The sequence below is a fragment of the Onychomys torridus genome, chromosome 2 (assembly GCF_903995425.1).
Source record: "Onychomys torridus chromosome 2, mOncTor1.1, whole genome shotgun sequence".
In the NCBI taxonomy this organism is placed as follows: Eukaryota; Metazoa; Chordata; class Mammalia; order Rodentia; family Cricetidae; genus Onychomys; species Onychomys torridus.
Genome location: NC_050444.1, coordinates 129,340,879 through 129,362,394, shown reverse-complemented (window position 1 = coordinate 129,362,394; position 21,516 = coordinate 129,340,879). Strand labels below are relative to the sequence as shown.

General features: G+C 49.9%; 1 protein-coding gene across 1 annotated transcript in view; it reads right to left on the bottom strand.

Moving 5' to 3' along the window:
• Positions 1-21,516, bottom strand: part of Trabd2b (TraB domain containing 2B) — a 202,299-nt gene that overhangs the window by 21,994 nt on the left and 158,789 nt on the right. Inside the window, exons 3-4 of the mRNA XM_036177310.1 lie at positions 7,670-7,816; positions 1,457-1,631 (exon numbers count right to left, since the gene is read on the bottom strand). Coding sequence (XP_036033203.1) covers positions 1,457-1,631; positions 7,670-7,816 — 322 coding nt within the window. The remainder of the gene's footprint in view (positions 1-1,456; positions 1,632-7,669; positions 7,817-21,516) is intronic.

Here is a 21,516-nt window from a genome sequence, read left to right as displayed (position 1 = left end):
CCTGTAATCCAAGACAATTCAAGCCAAAGCCAGCAGCCCCCGCCCCCCCCCCCCACAACTACCACTGTCTAAGTGAGTAAACTGAGGTTGTAAGAATGGAGAAGTCTTGCTGGAGGCCACAGTGGGCCATAGCAGCATCAGTGTGAATCCAGAGCTCTTCCTGTGCAGCTTCTGTGGCCTTAATGAGCTGTCTTCAAAGGGCCTGTATCCACGACTGAGCTCCTCCCACCAGCCTCGCTACAACGGAGGTTCAGAAGGGGAAGAACAGCCTGGATAAATATATCCCTGGCTCTTGCCCTTGACATACTTGGAGCTGAATGGGGGTAGGGCAGACAGAGATAGACAGTAGACAGCCCCATTCCAAAGTCAGAGAGGTCTGTGTGGATTGGACTGACTTCTTAGCCTAGAGGGTAAAGGCCAAGGAAAGAGAGAGCAGAGCAGCAGATTGTTGAACATATCTATAAGCTGCCATCTTCTTTGTTTGAGACAGGGTCTCACTACATAGCTCTGGCTGGCCTTGAACTGTCTAGGTAGACCAGGCTGATCTCAGAGACCTGCCTGTCTCTCTCTCCAAAGTGCTTGGATTATAGGTGTACATCATCCCACCAAGCTGCAAGCTATCTCTTAATTATCATAAAACACAGATGGATTCCCCAAATTCAAGTGGCAAAAAGCAAATGGTTATTGTAAATCACTGAGCAAAAGCTGACTAACAAAGAACTCAAATCCAATATCCCAGTCCCAATTCGGCCACTGTAGAGACAGCCACAGAGAAAGGCAGAAAGGGTGAGGAGGAGCAGAGAAGGAATAGGTACACCAAGGAACCATGTACAGACATCTTTAGTTCCCTTTGCAGGAGAAGAAAGATCCCCAGAAACATTTAGTGTGTGCCCTGTGTTGCCATGGTGATGATTAAGTTCATTTCAATGGTGATGATGATGATTGTAGCTGCCATTCTGGATCCCTACTATATGGCATGTTATTTAAATCTCACACATCTTTACAACTACTCTACAACATAGATACTTATTGAATAGTTATTGCTATCCTTCCCATTAACAGAAGAGAAAATTGGAGCCTTGGGAAAGTAACAGCTAGGGGGACATGACACATGGCCTGGTTGAAGTTGGAGTCAAAACTGTGGGCTGTCAAAGTCCATCTCCTTCACCCTTGAGGTCACAGGGCCTGGTTCTAAGTTGGGTGGGTCCAGGCTGGGTTGGGCACTGGAACATTATTTTGGGCTCTCATAAATCCACCTGGCACTTGGAGGGGCTGTAAGAGTTACCAGGGGTGGGGCAGGAGCTGCGTCTCTTGCCAAGGAAGATGCTATGAGAGACTACTTGGTCAGAAGCTGGGGAAGTGCTAGGTCCTAGCTCTGCTCCTGGGTACCATGTGGCTTTCCTGCCGTCTTCTGGGCCTCAGCGTTTCCCTTGACAAGTAGAGGCTGGGGCCAAACCTGCTCCGAAGGCAAAGAAGCAGATCTTGTCCTGATTCTCCCGCAGCAGCGCCATGACTCTCTTCCCCATACGCTCATTCCTCTTGTAGATGAGCTCCTGGCGGAAGTAGCTGTCAATCTCCTGGGCTGTCACCTGCTCATGAGGCGGCAGGGTGGTGTTGATGAAATTGGGTAGCTGCAATGGTAAGACAGAAGCCATCTTAGGTCTTGATGGAGCAGGGCACATGTCAAATAGGACTGCATAGTGCCGGTACAACTGGCAGCTTACCTTTCTGAGGTCAGCAGGCTCTGTGTTTCCTGTTTCATCAACCCTCAAACCCTCAAAGGTGAGCATTGTTCTGGTTTTACTTGTGAAGCAAGCCCGAGAGGGAAAGATCCTGAGACATGTGTAGTCACAGCCAGTGCAATCACAGCCCAGCTGTATGCCCTGATAGTAAGACTCCCACACGGGTCTGCCTGGTATTTCTCTAGAGGCTGGGGCCTAGGAGGTTGGGGCCATGCTGTGTTCCTTCTGTTCTTTCTTCAACTCTGAGCCCAGCATGACCTGGACAAGGCACCCAGTTCAGCAAGAGGGTCTAGATAACAGGTATGGCAAGAAGGCCAGACAGCTTAGGGGTTAGGGAGACTTGAGCTTTGGATTCAATTCTGATGCTGGGTATACTGAACAAGCTACTCCACTTGTAAAAGGTGAACCCTGGCTCTCATTTGTAGGAAGGACTAATGTGCTGGGAGGGACTAAATGAGATGGCGGGCACTGCTGGGCTCCACTCTGCCCTCTGCTCTACAGAGATGAGCAGGACCGTACTTTTGGCTTTTCCCATGTCTGAGCTGCTGTCTGCCCATCTGGCTCCAGACCTTTGTCTTTTCTTGAAAACTATTCCAGGATCACAGATCCTTCCAGGCTGATGCTTGTGGGACAAGCTGTCTATCCTTACAGTTCTGGGTCCTTTATCCCCATTCTTCTCCACATCCAGCCTGAGGCCTGGTAATAGCTTTGCTGATGTGCTTTTGAACTAGACAGAGGGATCCCTGAGTTCAAGGATGAAGTAATGCATTCCAAGTCCCCAGGACCTGGCACAAGGAAGACGCCTATCGGGGTTCAAACCTTGAATATATGATTGCACCACCCCTTTTGGATTGCTGTGTTCTTATCATTTCATCTGTCTGGCCTGGACGATAGATCCGGGCATTCTGGTACCATTTCCTCCAACATGTGCATGGAGGCTGCTTTGGAAACTAAGGCAACGAATCCAAACACAGCCTTTCCTCTCAATCCACCCATGTCAGGGCATCCTCCAAGCTCTTGCTCATAGAACACCTTCCATTTCTCATTGCCTTCTACCCAAGCACAAAGCACAAAATACCAGTCCTGACTGACAGATGAGGGGAGACTGCGCCTGAAGATACCAACTTCCTAGAGATCTTAGTCCTTCAGAAGAGCCAATTATTAGCCCAGTCACATGGCTTCTTTACAGCCACTATGGGGTTGTCAACATCCTTTCTGGGGAAGATTGGGGAGTCAACAGAGACTGAATCTGCATCTGGTATGCCAAGGACTGGTGGGTGAAATGGGTGGCAAGAGCACCTGCACCACACGGCTCCTTTGTCAGAGAGGCCAGACTTCCTCTTCTGGGATGAAGATGGAAACGATGTGAGTGTCTCAATGTGAGTAGTGCACAATGTCTACCATGCACATAGCAGCCCTGCTTGTGCCTAGGCCAGTACAGAGCTGGCACCCAGAGACTGCTTGTTTGGCAGATAGACAAAGGAAGGAACCTGTGTTCTTACCCTCTTCCACACTGGAAGGGCTGACTGGCAGCCCTGACAAAATAGGTCACACTTGACTTGACGCAGTTCCAGGAGACGCCAGAGACTTTGGAGTCAGGGTGGAGAGCAGAGAGGCCATGGCTAGAAGGGCTGTTTCTGGAAACATGCCTCTCATTTAGGGGGGTCTGGGAAAGGATAGGAGGCAATGCTTTATGAGTGGGATGGGCAGCAGTTGAGGAAGAGTGGTGATGAGCACCCGGTCCTGCAGTCCCACAGTCAGGGCAGCTTGGGTTGCCAAGCTCTTTCATTGCCTGCTGCTCACTAGGTTATGGGCTCTCTGAGTCTCACATTCCTCACTGGCTACAGGGTGACATGCATGGCCTATTGCATGGATTCAATGAGGCCAGCTTTGCTAGCACGGTAAGGCACTGTGGAAATACTGAGTTATCTACCCCATCGTGCATTGTCACCTTCCCATGTGATGTCATGGGTTACTAGAGAAGGGTGGCCTCCATAGATGACAGGTGGTCATTAGAATCACCAGAGAGATGTGAAGACAGAGGTCTGACTCGCCTCCTTCTCCCATGGATTATGGGACCCCAGGGCACGTGCCCTTCCTTCCTGTATGCTTACTGGCCACAAGACGCACCTGAAGGATTCCCCAGGGGACTGAAGCGATTTACAAGGACAAGAAAAAGAGTACAATTTCCAAACCAGGAAGAAGTGGGGCTGGACATTCAGCTTCCCCTAGGCTTCCTAGCCACCGGCTAGCACTCACTGCGTGTCTCATGCTGATGGGCCTTGGCTCCGCGCCAAGGATGGGGCCTGGGTTTGGGCCAGGGTTGGGGGAGAGGCAAATTAATGATGTCATTAGACTTGTCTGGGGCCTTAAATCTCCCATGACAAGTTTAAGTGCAGGGCATACGATAACATTTTGAAGAGATCACGGAATGTCCCTAGAGCCCTAGAGCGATTGGTGTATGATGGGGTGACAAGGAGATGGGCCAGGCAGGACTGTGGTGTGGTCATGGAGGAGGGATTCAGTGCAGGCTCCCCTGACCTGGCTGGGGACGGCCAAGTGCCTAGGTCTATTGATAATACTCAACCACCCACTTCCCTGTACCCACCTACCCAGTAGATGACCTCTGAGAACCTCCCCAGGTCCTGCCCTGTGTCAGGCTAGGGGACATCCCAGCACCCTTAGGCTGGGTCTGCTGTCTCTCTTCAGAGTACCAGCCCAGTAGAGGAGTCAGCCATGCTTGTAAGAATACTGTGAGGTATGTAGTTGGAGAGGGTGAACAAGGGAGCAGAGCTCACAGAAGGTCCCTGATGTGTGACTATGTGGTATGGTTTGTCCAGGTCAGCCTAGGTTTGTAGTTGGATGAGATTGCTGCCCTGCTGTCAGTTACCTTGATCCTGAGTAATAGTCTGCTGTCAAAAGTGTCTGGGGTTGGGTAAAACATATGTGGCTACTGTGCCCCTCAGGGAGCTAGGGACTCCAGGCTTCCCAGGGAGGACTTCTGTGTAGCCATCGCACTATGGACACTAACAAGATCAGTGACCTGGAGCTGCAGAGATGGGGCACAATCATTGCTGAGGGCTGGGGGGTGGTGGAGTGTGGAGGTGTACAGTTAGGGGGTAAGGAGCACCAGACCTCAGGCACTGCTCCATCCTGGCCTCCAAAGGCTGCCTTATCACCCTCCCCACTGCAGCCAGAGGCATCTTCCTGACTGCAATGCTTCCTGACTCACACACTCGGGGGTGGGGGTCCCCACTCCTTAGCTGCATTCCCACCCTATTCTTGTTCTCTGCTTTGCAAACCACACCCCCTGAACACACCCACCAGTCCCTACTGTCTGCTGTCATCCTCACCTAGGAAGCTCCACTGAAAAGCTCAGGAACTACTTCATAATTACCCCGAAGCCTTCCTGACTGCATCAGGGTGACGAGCCCTAAATCTCTAGATTCCCCAGACCTTGAGGCCAAGAGGCTTCGGACTGTAGATGTGGCCCCACATAGCAATATGTGCAAGGGCAGGGTTCAGCTTTGTGACCTTGGCTTTTCTGCACCTTGGGGCAGGTTTCCTGTGTACCTCACGGGCAGCCTGGACTATGACTCAAATCTGGGTGGACGGGACCACTTGCTCTGCTGGGGGACATGGCTGCTGCCATTAGAGATCAGCAGTGCTTCTTGGCAGAGGTTCAAAGAAAATCTGAACTGACCATCCCCCAAACTCACCCCATGCCTCTCTCGCCCAGCTTAGAGTCAGCCACAGGCTTTGTCCTGTCCACCCCTTCTTCCTCAGGCCAGCCACTTCACAGCCAGTTGTCCAACTTACAAGTAAGACCTCTCTGTTGTGGAATCTACTCCCCTGCTCCCACCCCCAACAACCAAACCTGGCCGTTAGTAGATTTAGAGTGAGGCTCTGGTGAGAGTCCCGTCAGTTCATGGTATCAGGTTCCTCTCCTCCTTCCTCCACCCTAAGACTAGAGCCCTCAGACCTGGAGCCTCCCACAGTAAGGGCTGGGCTCCTTCTTCCATTCTCTAAGCTTCCCTAAGTACATGATGTACCTACAGTGTTATGCGTGACAGTCACTCCCTGGCAAGCACTCTGCACCAGGCGCCAAGGGATCTCTCCAGAGCAGTGGGGACCAAGGGATGAGCAGCTCATCCCTGCCCTCAGGGAGCCTGTGTCTGGGGGTTGGGTGGCAAGCACAGACAGAACATTGTGGCCCCAGCCTGGCTGGCCTCCAACCAGACTTCTCCCCACTCCTCCTCCTCTGGGTCTTTGGTTCACTTGCACACTGTGCTCAATGCTGGAACATTCCTCCTCTGTCTGTGGCTAATGTAGGTTCTTCTGTGGCCTTTTACTTTACAGGCATCTTTCCTTATGACCCCAGCTCCAGCGGCAGCCACATCTAAATGAGAGATTCCTGCCATGGGCTGTCGCTGTGCCTCTTCTGTCCCCAGAGCAAGGGTTCCGATACGAGGCAGTGATTTCCCAGGTCTCCCAGGCTCCTTGTGAGAGGGTATCTCTCGTGAGAGTTGTCCTCTCGGGCTTCCCACCATATCCTTTTGTGCTCTGTGCTACCACATTTACAAACTACTTCATTTATTTGGCAAATATTTACAGAGTCCTACTTCAGGCTGGGACTTCTATCATAAAAGGGGATAAATGAATTAATGACAGACCCAAATCCTGCCCTCATGGAGCTTGAGTTCCAGCGGGAAGGACTAGATAATCAGTAGTCACTAATGAAAGGATTGAGTGTATGGTGTGTTAGAGGGCCTTTCAGACCATGGGAGGAAAGTGGGGCATAATAAAGTAATGATAGTTGGTTTATTTTTGGCGGGAGGGTGGGCAGGGGTTCAGGCTACAGTTCAGACAGGTTGGATGGGGCTAGTCTTATGGGGCTGGTGATGTCTGAAGATGGAGAGGGAGTACATTATGGTAACACCTGGGAGAAGCATCTATGCTGAGGGACTAGCCAGTGAAAAGGCCGAAGCATGTGGATGGGTTCTTAAGATGACATGGTAGATGGCAGCTGGAGTGTATCTAGGAGATGAGGTCCAGAGCAGGGGCAGAACACACAGACTACTGCAGAGACTATCTCTTACCCTGAGAAAATAGGGACTGCAGGGTCCAGAACAGGGATATGGCCTCCTTTGCCTAATCCAAGCTTTCTGAATGGATAAACATCTAAATACCATGGCAGAGGAAACCCTGGGGAAAACTGTGTGGTGCCTGGGGAGATACCTGATTCGATCCAGGTGACTGGGGAAGTTTCTCAAAGTAGGCAACATTGAACCATGATCAAGCTGTCGGAAGCCAGGGGAGGAAGAGCCTGGAAGAGCTCAGAAGTACTAAGGGATAAGCTATAAATTCCACAGGCCTGGGGTGGGGAGCATGGGCTGTGACAAGGCCAGCAGAGGGCAGGTCTTAGAGGATCATTGAGTGCTGGGTGGAGTGTCTCGGAATTTGTTGGTGATCAATGAGGCGGCATGGTAAAGTCTGGGCAAGTCAAGCCAGACTCAACCCTTTGGGGCCTTACTCAGGGTCTTGCTAACCTGTCTGTAGTCTTTGCTCTAGGATTTGTATCAAAGCTGAAGGTCCTGAGACCGACTCCGGCCAAGCTCATAGTAACTAGGTTATCCCTTCTGTGGGCGGGCCTTCTGGTTCAAGTTGCTGTTCTTGATGTTTTAACAGCTGTAAGCTGCACAGCCTTGAGCAAATAAGTCTGTTGTCTTCTGTGAACCTTAGTTTCCCCCTCTATAGAGGAGCAGACAGCAGCTTCTACAGCTTATCATAGCTGGAGAGAAAGCTGGTCTATGCCCACTGTATAGTAGGCATCTGATAAATCCAGATGGGATCATGTGGGTCTAGCTCCAGGTCTTTGTAGCTGGTGATGCAGTGGGCATCAGGGCAGGAAGAGAGGAGGGCCTCACCTGGGACGTGTCATGGTTGAAGATGACTGCATTGAGGTCCCCACAGTTGTAGTGTTTGATGAGGTCCTCTGTGGTGTAGGGCGCCTGCAGGCTCCCAGCCCGCACACTTTCATGCTGCAGCAGAGTCTGGTTCAGGGCAAATAGCACCTGGCCAAGGAAAGAGAAGGGTATCAGAGATGTGCTCAAGGACTGGTTGACCTCTGGGAGGGGCCCCCCCTCTGGACTTTGGGGCTACAGGCATGAAACAGAAGGTGCATGACACAGCAAACCATCTGAGTTTGGAGTTTGGGGTGAGTCTTGGCTCCTTTGTTCTGTTTTGCTTACCAGTATTCTAAGCAAACCCATTCTATAATCAAGAGCATCCCCAAATGCAGTCAAGGCAATGAACAACAATATAAAACAAAGCTCAGTTCTGTGTCCAGGCCCAGAGGCCTCGGGAGCTGGATCCTTGGAGCCCACCTTCCCATGTGTTTGGTAGGTGCACCCTTCTACTGTTCTCTGGGCTACTGTCTCCAGGGATGCAGTTTCCAGGCATCAGGGTCACTTGGACTACTGTACAGAAGCCCCCCTCACCTCCCCAGAATCAGAATGATTCCCAGGCACTTTCTAAGCAGCTTATGGCATTTGAAGTTCATGGCTCCCATGAGCACAGGGGTCTTAGACACAGGCCCTGGGAGACTACCCACTTCAGCCTTCCCGTTTTATTTTGTTTACTCGAGACAGGTTCTCATTATGTAGCCTCAGCTGCCTTGAACTCACAGTCCTCCTGTCTTACCTCCCAAGTGTTAACATTATAGGCACAGACTCCCACACCTGGCCAGCAACCTCAAGTTTAGACTGGGAAACTGAGGCCCAGTGCATGGATGACCCTTTGCCCACATAGCTTGAGCTGGAGTCTGTATCACAAGGTCTGGTATCCCAGACTCTTTTGGCTAACCAAGGGACTTTGTTGACCCTGCCCATTCCGACGCTAGACCTGTTTCAGCCAATGGGAAACGGCAGTAAACATTACACAGGAAGACCTAAAATGCACCTGGGTGCTGTGGCTGTTCTCTCTTCATATAGTCTTTGCCTTTGACTCCACTCTGATGGAGGGTGAGAGACACACAGAGTAAAACTTACACAGCCAGTGACACTCAGACTAGTGGACAGACAGCCAACTTCTAGACATGTGACAAGATTAGTGGAGCCTCCCAGCAACTAGTCCTGGCTACCTGAGCACTGCATGCTGTTGTTACACAGCATAGTCTCAGTGACAGATGACTGGTAGACCATGCTTCCTTCCACCAGTGTGTGCATACTAGCTTTCATTGTGTTTAGCTGCCAGCCTTACAGAAATAGGCTGAGTTTCCTGAAGTCAGGAAGTCTGTCTTCCTGGCTCATGAATCTGCAGCTCTCAGCACTGTGCATGGGGAAGAGAGGGCAGTGTGATCTGTTTCTCTTTAGGACCTGGGGACCTGCTGTTTCCTTTATAGTTAAAGGTGTTTTATAAGCACTTAAGAAAAATATCTAGAAGGCTGGCGGACATTCCTACCAAGACATATAATCTGAATAAAAAGCGTTTGAAATAGGTGTACAGGGCCAGGTCAACAGGCAATAAGGCCATGCTTGTGTTCCCTCCGTGTTTGTTAATGGCAGGAGAATTGGATTGCACAAACTGTAGCAGCCCCCACTGATCCCTTTAATGAGAGGGTTGGAGGTGAGGTCAGACCCTTCGCCCCATGCCTGGGCCTTCTCCAGGCCTCTGTGCTTTGGCTGCCACCACTGAAATCAGATCTGCAGTCATCTGGTGCAGAGTGTCGATGGCAGCGTGGTGGCTGGGGATGAATTACAGGAGGCAGTGACGTTTTCTGCTCTGGACATTGCTAAGGCAACAAGCACTTCCTCCTACAGGGTGCATGCCTCCGATGTAAGTGTCCGTGTCGAGCAGCTTCACTCTCCTCCTCTGAGGGTCCAAGACAGAGGGACTTCCTGTGGCCACACCCAGCTGCTGCACACACCTGCTCTGTTGCTTCTTAGATCAGCCTGGCCAAGGCACCACCTGACCTGGTGTGAGGTCATCTGCCTGGGCACCAGAAGACCTGGCTGGAGGGTAAATGTCTCTCCTGGACCCTGCTTGACTCATGAAGTCAGGTCTGCAATGATGTGGCCTTCATGAAGTCAGGAGGTATTCCAGGGGATTAAGTATATTCCCAGCTGCAGGGTGTTAAGCACAGTCCTGGCATGAAATGAGTGCTGAGTACGTGTTCGTTACATAAAACTTAGGAGGAAATAGCACCCAATTTTCCCAGCTTGATGTTGGGAGAGAGATGGTCCCTAGAATTCTTCTGGTGCAGAAGTTTCAATGTACTTATAGCTGTAGAATTCCTTTGTCGTTGTTATTGTTGCTGCTGTTGTCTTCTAAAGGAATCTTACTTGGAGTCTTGAACATGGAACAGATAAAAATAGTTAAGGTCCTGGTTGATATGAGGGAGGCTGAGCAGGATGCCCTCTTGTTCCAGGTATTTCCACAGGGACCCTGGAGCCCAGTTAAGGACCCCGATTTCATTTTGTGCATTCATAATGTAAAAGAAGAGAGGGGATAGCATCCCAGGCAGGTAGGATGGGGTGTGCATGAGTCCATACAGGGAGCTGGGCAGAAGGAGCTCCACCCAAGGGTCCTGACTCCTAGCCTTAGGTCACAAGGCTGATGATGCAGGACCTTCTGAAGTCTACTGGCACAGCCACACCCACTGTTTCTCTGGATTACTGTAAAGCAGCCAGGGGTGTTTGCTCTTGGAGTGTTGCAGACAGGAAGCTAAGGCCCACAAGGCCATTTGAGAGTTTGAACTCACTGCATGTCTCAGCTGGTTTGTGACATTAACTGTATCTTGGTGGGATCTGGTACCTCCCACAGACTCCCTGTGCACAGACCACTTTGGAGGCGTGTGCATGTCCTGGAATTGATTCAGTACTGTCTTTTTGTTTGCTGCTGAACCCCAATGTCACAAACATCAGACACTCAGGAAACATTGCAAAAGGAGGTGCTGACCCTGAATCATGTGCCCCACTACCACCACCACTTCCTGCTCCATACCTACTCTTTGTAACTCATAAAGGAGTCATCACCCCATTCATACTAGGACCCCTGGTTTTATTGAGCACTTACTATGCATCATAAACTTCCTAAGTGGACTCATGATTTAATCTTTACAGCAGCTCCTAGGTAAAATTAAGATGAAAAACCCACAGCAAAGAGACATAAAATACCTTCCCAAGGTGAGAAGGCTAGTGAGATGTGAGATGGACATTTGGCACACTTCCTTAGCCAGTCGACCGCTCACAGGGGCCTCCCTCTGCCCTGCTGAGGGGAGAGACAGCCGGAACACACAGATAGGGCACAACAGAAACAGAGGGAGTGATAGGCTGCACTGTTCAAAAAAAGTAGAGTTGAAGTAGAATTCCAGAGTACTGGCTTACTACAAGTAGGCCTTTAGGCTCTATGTCCTCTTTTGTGAGCATTTTTGGTACTTCCAACAAGCAGGGGGAGCTATAGCCCTGCCCACTTGCCCCTCCCCCTCTTCCCTTCCTTCCTTCATCAAACAAAGGCTTTCCACAGCTTCTCAGCAGGGGCTTGAATTTGATGCAGAAATATGACTTGGTTTCTAGGCACATGGAACTCATGGAGGAGGCAGACATGCCACTGACCTTCACGCCAGGGTGACAGAGGCACACGCTTTAGAATGAAGTACCTCCCTGACTTCTGCTTCCCTCTCCAGCTCCCAGAATCCCCCAGGCCTCTGGGTATTCTACTCCAGGCCACCTTAGAACAACAAACCTCCCTTGCAAGGAGCCTCAGTGGCCCACACTAGGATAATGTTTATGATAAGGCTACGACATGGAATAACAAACATTAGCTGAAGAGTGGAGACCTCGCTCCCCTGGATGCCTGTGTGGAGTCCTGGCCATGGGGAGCTCTGGTCACCAATAAACCCTGTGCATCCTCTACTGCCCACCACCCCCCTTACTAGGGCTCCTGGGGCACAAGGTGGCTGGAGGCATCTGTTGAGTATAGGCTTAGAATCTAAATAGGTCTTTAAACAGAAGCCTAAGGCAGAGAGTGGCAGGCACCAGGAGGCTGGAAACAGGCTTGTTGTCCCAGAACAGTCCAGTAAATAATCCTAGACAGACTAGAAAGCTTGACTTGAAGCTTATGCTCACTTGGTTGCCCATGTCACCTAAAGGGAAGATTTGAACCCAGGGCTCTTGGGACAGGCCTGGCTCTCAGGTCTGGAATGACCAGTGAGGACTTCTACCAAGATGGGAGCCCAGAATGACAGCTAAATCCTAAGCAGGTTGACAGTGTTCATTGAGTACCTTCTAGGTGCCAGTGCACCAGACAAGGTCAGCACTGATAAAAGCCTCCTGCTCACATAAGTGTACACAGAAGGGACACTACCATCAGTAAAACAGCACAGTGGGGATCCAGGGCTGATCCTGCTGAGCTGGCAGTGAAGCGGTCTCCCTGCTACTACGAGTCTATATACCTCTGCAGCCTCAGGCAAAGAGGGTGGAACAGCCAGTTGCTGCTGGAGGCTGGGCTCGGAACACTTTCCCCTCAGTGGCGGTGAAAAGAATGTGTAGAACACAGTGTCTTTAGCGTGACTCCCTGTTCCCATGCCCTGTGATTAGAGTCATTGGGAAATGACAGCACTTGTGCTCAGGCAGATTCTTGAATTAAGCCCAAGGATGGAGCTTTAGGTCCCAGCCAAGTTCTGAACCTTGGAAGCTGACGTTCTGGCTGAGGCAAACGCAGTACAGAATGGATGATAGAGGAGTAGGTGGGAAGTACCAGAAACTATCATGTGTGGTCAAGGCTAGCCTTGAACTTACTATATAGCTGCGGATGACCTTGAACTTCTGATCCTCCTTCCTTCACTTCCAAAATGCTGAGAGTACAGGCATGCGCCAGCATTCCCAGTTTATGTGGATGCTAAGCCAATGTCCTCAGCTCTGACTATGTTTATTTTGTGTGTGTGGGTAAGTGTGGAGACATGTCTGGGTGTATTTATCTCAAATATATTTGCTTTCTTGTCCTCTAATCATGTAACATTGATGTATCGACAGTCTCTATCATTGTATTTAAGTGCTGTTAACTTGACATCACACATTAGTTACAGGATGTCAAGGGGAAGAATAAGTGGTTGAGTGCCTAGCATCCTCTTCTGGGGAAGGCCTACTGCATTTCTGGTTGTGTCCAAGACAACTGCTCATGTTAAGCAGAGTTATCATTTTGCCTCTGTCTTTATTTGAAGCCAAGGCATGGCTTATGGAAATGAACATGGGTACCAAGTTGACAAGGAGTAGACACATGGTTGATTATGTGTCATATGGACTGAGTTGAGGTCCCAGATACTTAAGAAAATATTTCTCTAGATGTTTCTTTTCTAAAATAAACTTTTATTAATTTTTTAAAAAAATCCTTGCAAATAAAACAGCACCCATCAAAAAAGTGTCTCTTCAGTTCTCTTGCCAGTCTGGTGACTGGCAGTTAGATTCCCTCTGAACTTAATCTCTGCAATTCTTTGTAACTTCTGGACATTGGTCTCCTGTCTGAAGTGGAGGCAGTAGATTTCCTCCCACTCTGTGGGCTGTCAGTTAACTTGGCCACTGTTTCCTTCATTGTAGAGAAACATTTTATTTCCATATAATCCCATCTGTTGATACTTGGGGCATTGGTGTTCTACTTAAAACGTTCTTGCCTACCTTAATACCTGGAAGGGTATCTCCGTATTTTCTTCAGAAAAGTTTCAGTGCTTCAAGTTTTAAGGTAAGACTTTTTTAAATTGATTTTTTATGAGATGAAAAATATAAATCTAACTTCATTTTTCTGTGGGTAGAATTCCAATTTTACCAGTACCAGCTATTGAATAGGCTATCTTTTTCTAGACATTCTAGAAAAGTATTTTTAGGCAAGATTAATATTTCGTTTATCAAACTTGGGAGAAAATAAATCATTATCTATTGAGTGGGTGGGGCTCAATCAGCTGAGAGTTTTAAGAGAAAAGTGACTTTTTGCACTCTGCCTGCAGAGCTTTGAACTTGGAACTGCTGTATCAACTCTCCCCTGGACTTCCAGTCTGCTGCACACCCTGGAGATCTGCCATACTTTATAATGTTGAGACAATTCCTTAAAATCAATATCTGTCACGATCTCCTCACTCTGTCTTTGCACCCCTCCCATGCATATGCACTCATGCATGCACACACACAGTTATGTATCATACAAGTGTACTATATAATGGGGTTTCGGTCAATGGTGAACAACACTATGAACATGCCCTCATAAAATTACAGTGAAGCCAGTTATCTATGGCCTCGTATTTTTTAAATTATACCTTTTCTGCATTTAGATGCATGGATATTTGCATTAGGTTACAAATGTCTACAGTTTTCTGTGCAGTAAGCAGCATGCTGTACAGATCTGTAGCTATGTTCATGTAGTCTAGGTGTGCAGGAGGTTGGGCTTCTAGGTCTTACAGATAAATACTGTGATATGTGCACAATGACAGAAGCAGCTAATGATCCATTTCTCTCAACATATTACCATTGTTAAGCTGGACATCAGCTACGGGTGTGGGTATGTGTACATACCTTCTACCAATCCATTTCTTGGATAACAAAAATGATAGGTGCTTCAGAAAAGATTCAGGAAAAGGGGGGCAGGGATGTGGAGGGAAGAGTGACAAGTAGGTGCCAAAGCCCTGTGTGCACATGATGGAAAGCAGAGGCTAGGATACATAGAGCTGAACAAGCAAGGAGAGAGACAGGGGTGCTACTAGAGTTGACAAACAGGCCAGATGATGTGGAGTATGGCAGAGACACTGGGAAACCATCTCATATTGTAATCCTTCCAGATGAGGACTGTCATTCCCGTGTGACAAATCAGGAAACCGAGACTTTGGGGATGATGAAGTCACTGCTCATGGTTTCTGATTGGAAAACTAGGCCTGGGATTCACATCCATTCCCAACAGACAGGTCCTGGGTTCCCTCTGCTCTCCTGAGCTCTACCTCCCAAGCCACCTCCATTCATCCATTAGTAGAAGGACACACATTAACAGATGTTGGAGCCAGTCTGTGGGGCCTGTGTTCTGAGTGCTCAATTGGGAAAAGATAGATAGATAGATATAGATATGTATATATATATAGATACATAGATATAGATAGATAGATAGATAGATAGATAGATAGATAGATGGAGTCTTCATTATCAGGTATTGTCAAGGTTGACATATAAGGTCACCCTTTGGGGGTTAATCCCAACCACTGGTATCTAGCCTTCTACTATCTTTACTCTGTGACAGCCTGATGGAACTTCAGGTGAGCCCATAACACCTCTGAGGGGCACACTGTCCATCTTGGCTTTGGTTATTCCCCAGAGAGAAGACAGTGCCAGTCATATACAAAATGAACAGGCCAGTGTATGGCAAGCAGAGGGCATCACTTATCCCATGAGCATCCTTAGCAGCTCCTCACCGGGACCCAGACAGAGAGGCACTGCTATCCTGGACCTGAGGTCAGACTAATCTGTAAGCACCCAGTGCAGGGGTGGAGGGAAGCCTACCTCACAGAAGCCATCGCTGGCATGGGGGACATTTATGCAGAGGCTCCAGCCCTCCAGTCTTTTACTGCAACTTGTTGGTTTGTTTTCCATGCCCCATGGACAGCACCAAAGTACTAATGACTATTTCCTGGCTTCCTACTCCAGGACTGGCTTCAAAGTCTCCCAGGCTTCCAGCACAGATGCTGCCCACACACATCAGGTTACAGAACGAACAGCAGGTATCTAAATAAAAACAAGGTTTCCTGGAGCTGGGGCCTGGCTCTGGGCTAGTGGCAGGGACCAGAGATCTAGCCCCCATCTGACTTGTCACTAGAAGCCCAGAGTGGATCATTTTTCTTCTCCAGGCCTTGGTCTACCCACCTGTGACCTGGGCCAATTGACGTGTTCATTGACTGAAGATTTTTGGAGCACTTACACAGCAGCTTGCTGCTCGAGGCCAGGGGCACACCAGTAACACGGCAAGCAAAGGGCCTGACCTAGAGGAGCTTTCACGACATTAGGAGGACGCTGGTACTGAGAGAAGCGGCAGGCGAGAGAGTGACAGCTGCTAGGGAGAAAACAAGGCAAAGGAAGGGACTGTGTGTGTGTGTGTGTGTGTGTGTGTGTGTGTGTGTGTGTGTGTGCCTGTGTGGTGTATGTGTGTGTGGGTATTGTATGTGCGTGTATGTGTGTTTGGTGTTGACATTTTGGATTAGATATGGGGGAAATATTTGGGAAAAGTCATGAAGATGCTGAAGGAGGAGCCCCATGGAGATCTGAAAAAATATTTGAGCAAAGGCCCTAAGGCAGAAGAAGGGCTGGGGGTGTTGAGGAGCAGGAAACCCACAGTGAAGAAGAGACAGTGATTGGAGCTCCTTCAAGGATGGGAGTATTCAAAGGTGTGGGTGGAGAGAGGCGTAGGGGTGAGGTAAGCTCTGCCCCTAACCCTTTGGAGACCTGAGTGTACCATAGCCACAGACTAGTTACTCCCAGCAAGGCCTGGATCCCTAGCTCCTCCCGCTCCTGCCAGCCAGCTGCCATTCTTCACCACTGAAATCAAGATATGGTCTTGGGGTCAGGCACTGTCTTTTCAGTCCAGGCAGGGGAACAGGACGGCTATTGGGAACAGGGTGGTAGTGGGAGGCCTCTTGTTGACAAGTATTGGGTGTGGAGTGGAGGAGGCAGCCATGAAGGAGGAGGCGAGCTTAAAGCAAAGCAGCTTTATCTGTCTTCCTTCCCACTCAGCCTCCACACAGAGAACCACAGACTCAGCTTCACCCACAAATGTTCCTGTTCTGTGGACACTACAGGGTGGACCCTGTGCCAGCAGCAGACCCTCCCTGACCTGCAGCAGGGGCTGGGCTGACCATACTTCCTTCATTTCTGTTCTCTGGGGGCCAGGCTGTTCCTCCCACGATCACGCTAGAATTCCGGGGCTCCCCACCTGTCCTTCAAGCAGAAGTACTCACATGAGCAGAGTGGCACTTGCCGGGCAGGGAGGCTGGTGGCAAGGGGCTCCAGGAAGGACTCTGGGTGGTCTGTCCTGTAGAAGGAGGACACCTCCTTTGTTTTCAGCCCAGATAGGTTAAGACTTGATACCCAGAATCTGGTGTTGCCGCTGAGCCTAGCCAGAGAGACCAGCAGCAGGAGGTGAGGAGTGGCGTAGCTCTCAGCTCTGGAGGCTTTATTCCAGGACCTGGTATCTTTGCCTACGATAGCTACCCCTTCCTGACTCAACAGTCCAAGGTTTCTTGTTATGCTGTTCACTAGGCTCTTTTGTACTTTTTGACAGGTGGATGGTGTTACTGATCTCACTTTCTAGACAGAGGCTCAGAGAAGGAGGCAGCACCCCACATTCTCTGAGCTGGATTCCCTGAGTTCTGTGGCTCTTCTCCCTGAACCCCCTGAATTCTCCCTGCTGCTCCTCCTGTTGTCCACTTTTGTATCTGTCCCCAGAGGCCACGGCCTCTAAGCCTCTAAACCCATTATGTTCTACACAGGCAGAAAAAAGAATAGGATTCATTATAAAGTCCCAGAGAAGCATCTAGACAAGTCTCTTCCAGTTACAGAGCCCGGAGCAAGTTCAAGGGGATGAAGCTGGAGAGAACCAGTTGGCTCTAGCACCAGGGACAAGCTAGTGAGAAATGGAAACCAGAGTACTTGAGGGCTTCCTGACTCAGTCTAGGAAGGTGAAGGCATCAGTGCATTTCCGAAGGATCAATGGGGTGGAGAGGGAAGTAAATGCATTCAGGACAGAAGGTGTGGAAGCGCAGATGCTGGCGATATGTCAGAAGAGGACTAGAGGGGTTGGGGCCCTTCCAGTCATCCACGCAGAGCTGCCAAGGATCAGGATAAGGCATGAGCGAGGGAGCGACAGGGAGAACCCACAGTTTCTGTGGGAGATAATGGGTTGGGTGGCCACCATCACCATCATTCCCGTTCTTGTTCTTAAGCTTCTGTGGACTCCAAGCTTGCTAGGAGTCCTGCTTCAGCCACAGACCTGCCCTGCCGACACAGCGGCCTCCACTTCAAACAGCAAGACTCCACATTCATTTGCAAAATTCCTAGAGGGCTCCTCTAATTCCTCTGGTCTGACCACACAGCAATTACCCATTTACAGAGGAGGGGGGAATGGCCTCCCAGGCTCTCCAGCTGTGTGGGGACCTCTGCTCTCCAAGGCCTTGCGCACTAGCTGGGGAGGGCTGGACTGGACTGGACACCTGTTTGGGGCCTAGTGTAGGAGAACCTGGCTGTGAGCACACAGCCAAGAGAAATGGTAACAGCCTCCCTGCTTGCCTGCTTAGTCACCATTGCCAAGTACTTCTGAGGCAAACAATGGAGGACAAGAAAGGGCTCTGATGGCCTACAGTCCTGACCTGTGCTTACAGACCATGGAAGCCTTGTTCCAGAGCCTTCCATGTGGGACAAGCCTTAATCCTCTCTGGACCTCAGCTTACCCATCTGTGTGTGTGTGTGTGTGTGTGTGTGTGTGTGTGTGTGTGTGTGTGTGTGTAACATTAGTCCTGCCTGTTTGAGGCTAGCATTTTTAAAACCTCATCAAGTACTGACTACCCTTCTTTAGGATGGGAAGACACATAGGACGCACTCTTGCTTCCTATGAACTGGGGTGCTCTCCAAAGGCTCTGCTGCAGGGGTTCTGAGGAGGCGCTGGTGCTCAAGCAAGCATGGGCAGGGTGGACAGGGTTCCTGGTTAGGTTGTGTTGTTTGCTGGGTTGATGGACCAAATAGGTTTCAGATGTGGGGTGGCTCATGGGGAGGACTTGCCGTGATCAAGCAATACTTGTTAAAGCCAGTGTCAAGGGGTGAACACTATGCTATTGGAGTTCAGCAAAGAAGCAGGGGACTCTCAAAGATGGTGGCTGCAGAAAGTGAGCCGTGAAAGCATCTGTTTGCCACACACCAGAGAAGAAAAGGAACTGCAGGCGATGCAGATGAACAAGGAGGCACTTGGTGGCTCCTGTTAGTGCTGAGAGCAGCCATAGGAAAGAAAGGAGACTGGGTGGACTCCACAGCTCCACGTTTCAATAGCTGCCATGGGCTGGAGGCCAGCATCAGGGCCAGCGGAGGAGGGCACAGGGTGGACCCGGTGCTGGGGGCAGGATCCAGACCTTGGGCTTTACTGGTAGACGGTAGGGATAACTGAACTGTTGGATCGGGAAGGACCAGCCAGGTTTTGGATTTAAAAGCTCACCTTTGCGGTGCTGGCAGATTAGAGGGTACCCTGGTGAACAGCAGGCAGACTCAGCCCCCCCCCCCCCCCCCCCCCCCCCCCGGCCAAGAGAGGCGAGGAAGCCCTGCCTTAGCCTAGGCCTTGGAGATGTGGAGGGCAATTTGAGGCAAGTGAGAAGCACAGTTGTCTCCTGGCTTTGGCTTCTAGAGTGCTCTGAGTCAGGACTTGGAAGGCTCTGAGGGCTCTTGTGACCCAGCACTGACCCCATTGTCTGAGGATGAGTTCTTTTCCTCTGCCTCCTCCTTCTTCTTTACTTTCAAAACCCACCCCTCGCAGCGGCAGCTGGACAGGGGAAGGGCAGCCCAGAGTGGAAGGAAAGACAGAAGGCTCTGTGGTGCTGCCTGAGCGCTAAGTGCTGATGGCCAAGGAGAACAATTGTTCTGGGAAACATCAAAGGAGAGAGCTGCACAGAGTCTCAGAAAGATGGCAAAGCAGTTCCAACCTCTGGTTTCAACTTGTTTAAAAGCTCAGAACACAGCACCTAGCAATAGATGGGGGTATTGGACACTAAAGATAGGTAATAGTGGACTCTCAGCTTCTGTGTGGGCCTCCTCACAATGCAGAGGCCACTGAAGCCCAGAGCCCAAGGCCCAAGGCCAAGGCCACATAGCAAGTTATGTGGCCACATCCATCCATATGAGGATGCAGTTGAAGTCAGGGGTAAGACATCTGTCTGCTTCTCTGGCTCTGGTGAAGTCTCTCGTGGCCCCGTATCCCCTTCATCCCTCTACCACAGAAAGAATATGAGATGAAAGGATGTCAAACCGAAGCCCAAGCATCAGACTCGGGGCCAGAACACAGAAAAGGCAAACTCATTCCGGATGAGCAAAGCTCTGCAGATGGGTCAGATAAGTGCGAATCAGCCTCCAGACTGGGCGGGTGGTCTAGATGTGCTGGGTGGGGTGTGGGTGGGGTACAGAAAGCCACCCTCAAAGGACAGCTTTTAAGGGCTCGTATGTTTTCAGAATCTACCACAGGTGGGCTGGAAGCCTGCTCAGCCTTTCAGCCTCTGGCCAGAATCTTTTCCAGGGCCTTAGGCCTATGCTGGCTTTTCATGACACTACCTTAACTTCTCTCTGGGGCTCTGTGCTTGCTTCTCTCAGCCCGTCCTTCCCAGCCTATGCTTCCCTACCTACTCTCTCTACAAAGGTCTCCTAGATCCTAGTTCCAGTCTGGGGTTTCCTTTTCTGGGCTCTTGTGACCAGAAGGGTCAGTTGTGACGAACCAAAGTGTTGGTCTGCCCTGGGATTGGGAATGAGGTCTCTGAGTGACATCCAATATTGCATGTGCCTATGTATATGTAAGGGAAAAACAGAGATCCAGAGACAGGATAGAAATCACATTATCCCAGCCACAGAGAGACTTATGGTCAACCACATGGCCTATGATCTGAGTTATTATGGTCCAGGAGTCCTGGAGGCAAGACTGATGCTATTCAGTCCTGCTTACAAACACCAAGTGGCCTCTCTACCTCTCTCCATCATGTGGTCTTGGACTCTCTGGCTAGGCTCTGTGACCTGGCTCTCTCTCTCTGTGTCCTCTGCCTCATCCCTCTACTCTTTTCTCTTGTTTTTCCATGGAGACACTGCACACCATGACCTCAGGCCCTGAGGCCCAGGGGCCAGACTGCATCTGGTACCCTGAACATCTCTAGCTGACAGGCCAGCTCTGGATGTTGTGAACTATGAGCATCATAAATGGGAGCACACTACAGCTCTAGACATAACGACAAACTGCTTCCACATGGGCTCTCTGTGCTCCTCGGCAGGGCTCTGCTTCTCCCCAGGTTTCCCTTGCCCCTTGTCCTCTGAGCTCTGCGTTTTAACTAACTTCATGTGCTGATTTACACATTTGTTTTGCCGTGTTCCTTCTTTCCCACTTCAGAGACTTTGCACATGCTGGTCCAGGTATGCCTTTCCCATCATGCCCCTGTTTTGCCCCACAAACTTTATTTAACATTTCAGCTACCGCTTAACTGCCATCTCTTGGAGATTCCTTCCCTGGCTCCATAGATCAGCTCAGGGGTACGTACCCTTCAAAGTTCTCTTACTCCCTTCCTTCTTTCTTTTGATAAGAGTTTGTCTTTGTCCACACATGAGGTTAATATTTATTTAATGTCTTATTGTAATGTTATCAACTACCAATGAGGGTTCTGTGCCAGACACTGTGCAAAGTTCTACGCCAGTTTTATTGCATACACATTCCAATAATTATGAAATAGTTTTTTAATCTTTGTTCCCTTTCTACAAGAGAGGCAAAGGAGACACAATAGTTAAGTGAATTACCTAAGGTCGGGCAGCAAGTGGTAGATGAATGAAGTGTATCTGAAGATTTTTACCCTGTGCCAAGCAGGTCCTACCACCGTCTATGCAGCTGTGACAAGAGTAGGGACCAAGTTCCCTTACTCGTTCTCCTGTCTCTGGTACCTAAGGGCATGGCTGTGACACCCTGAGGGCAGCCAGCTCCATTAGGCATAGCCTTCAGCCCTGGTTTAAAACCAGTAAGTGTACTT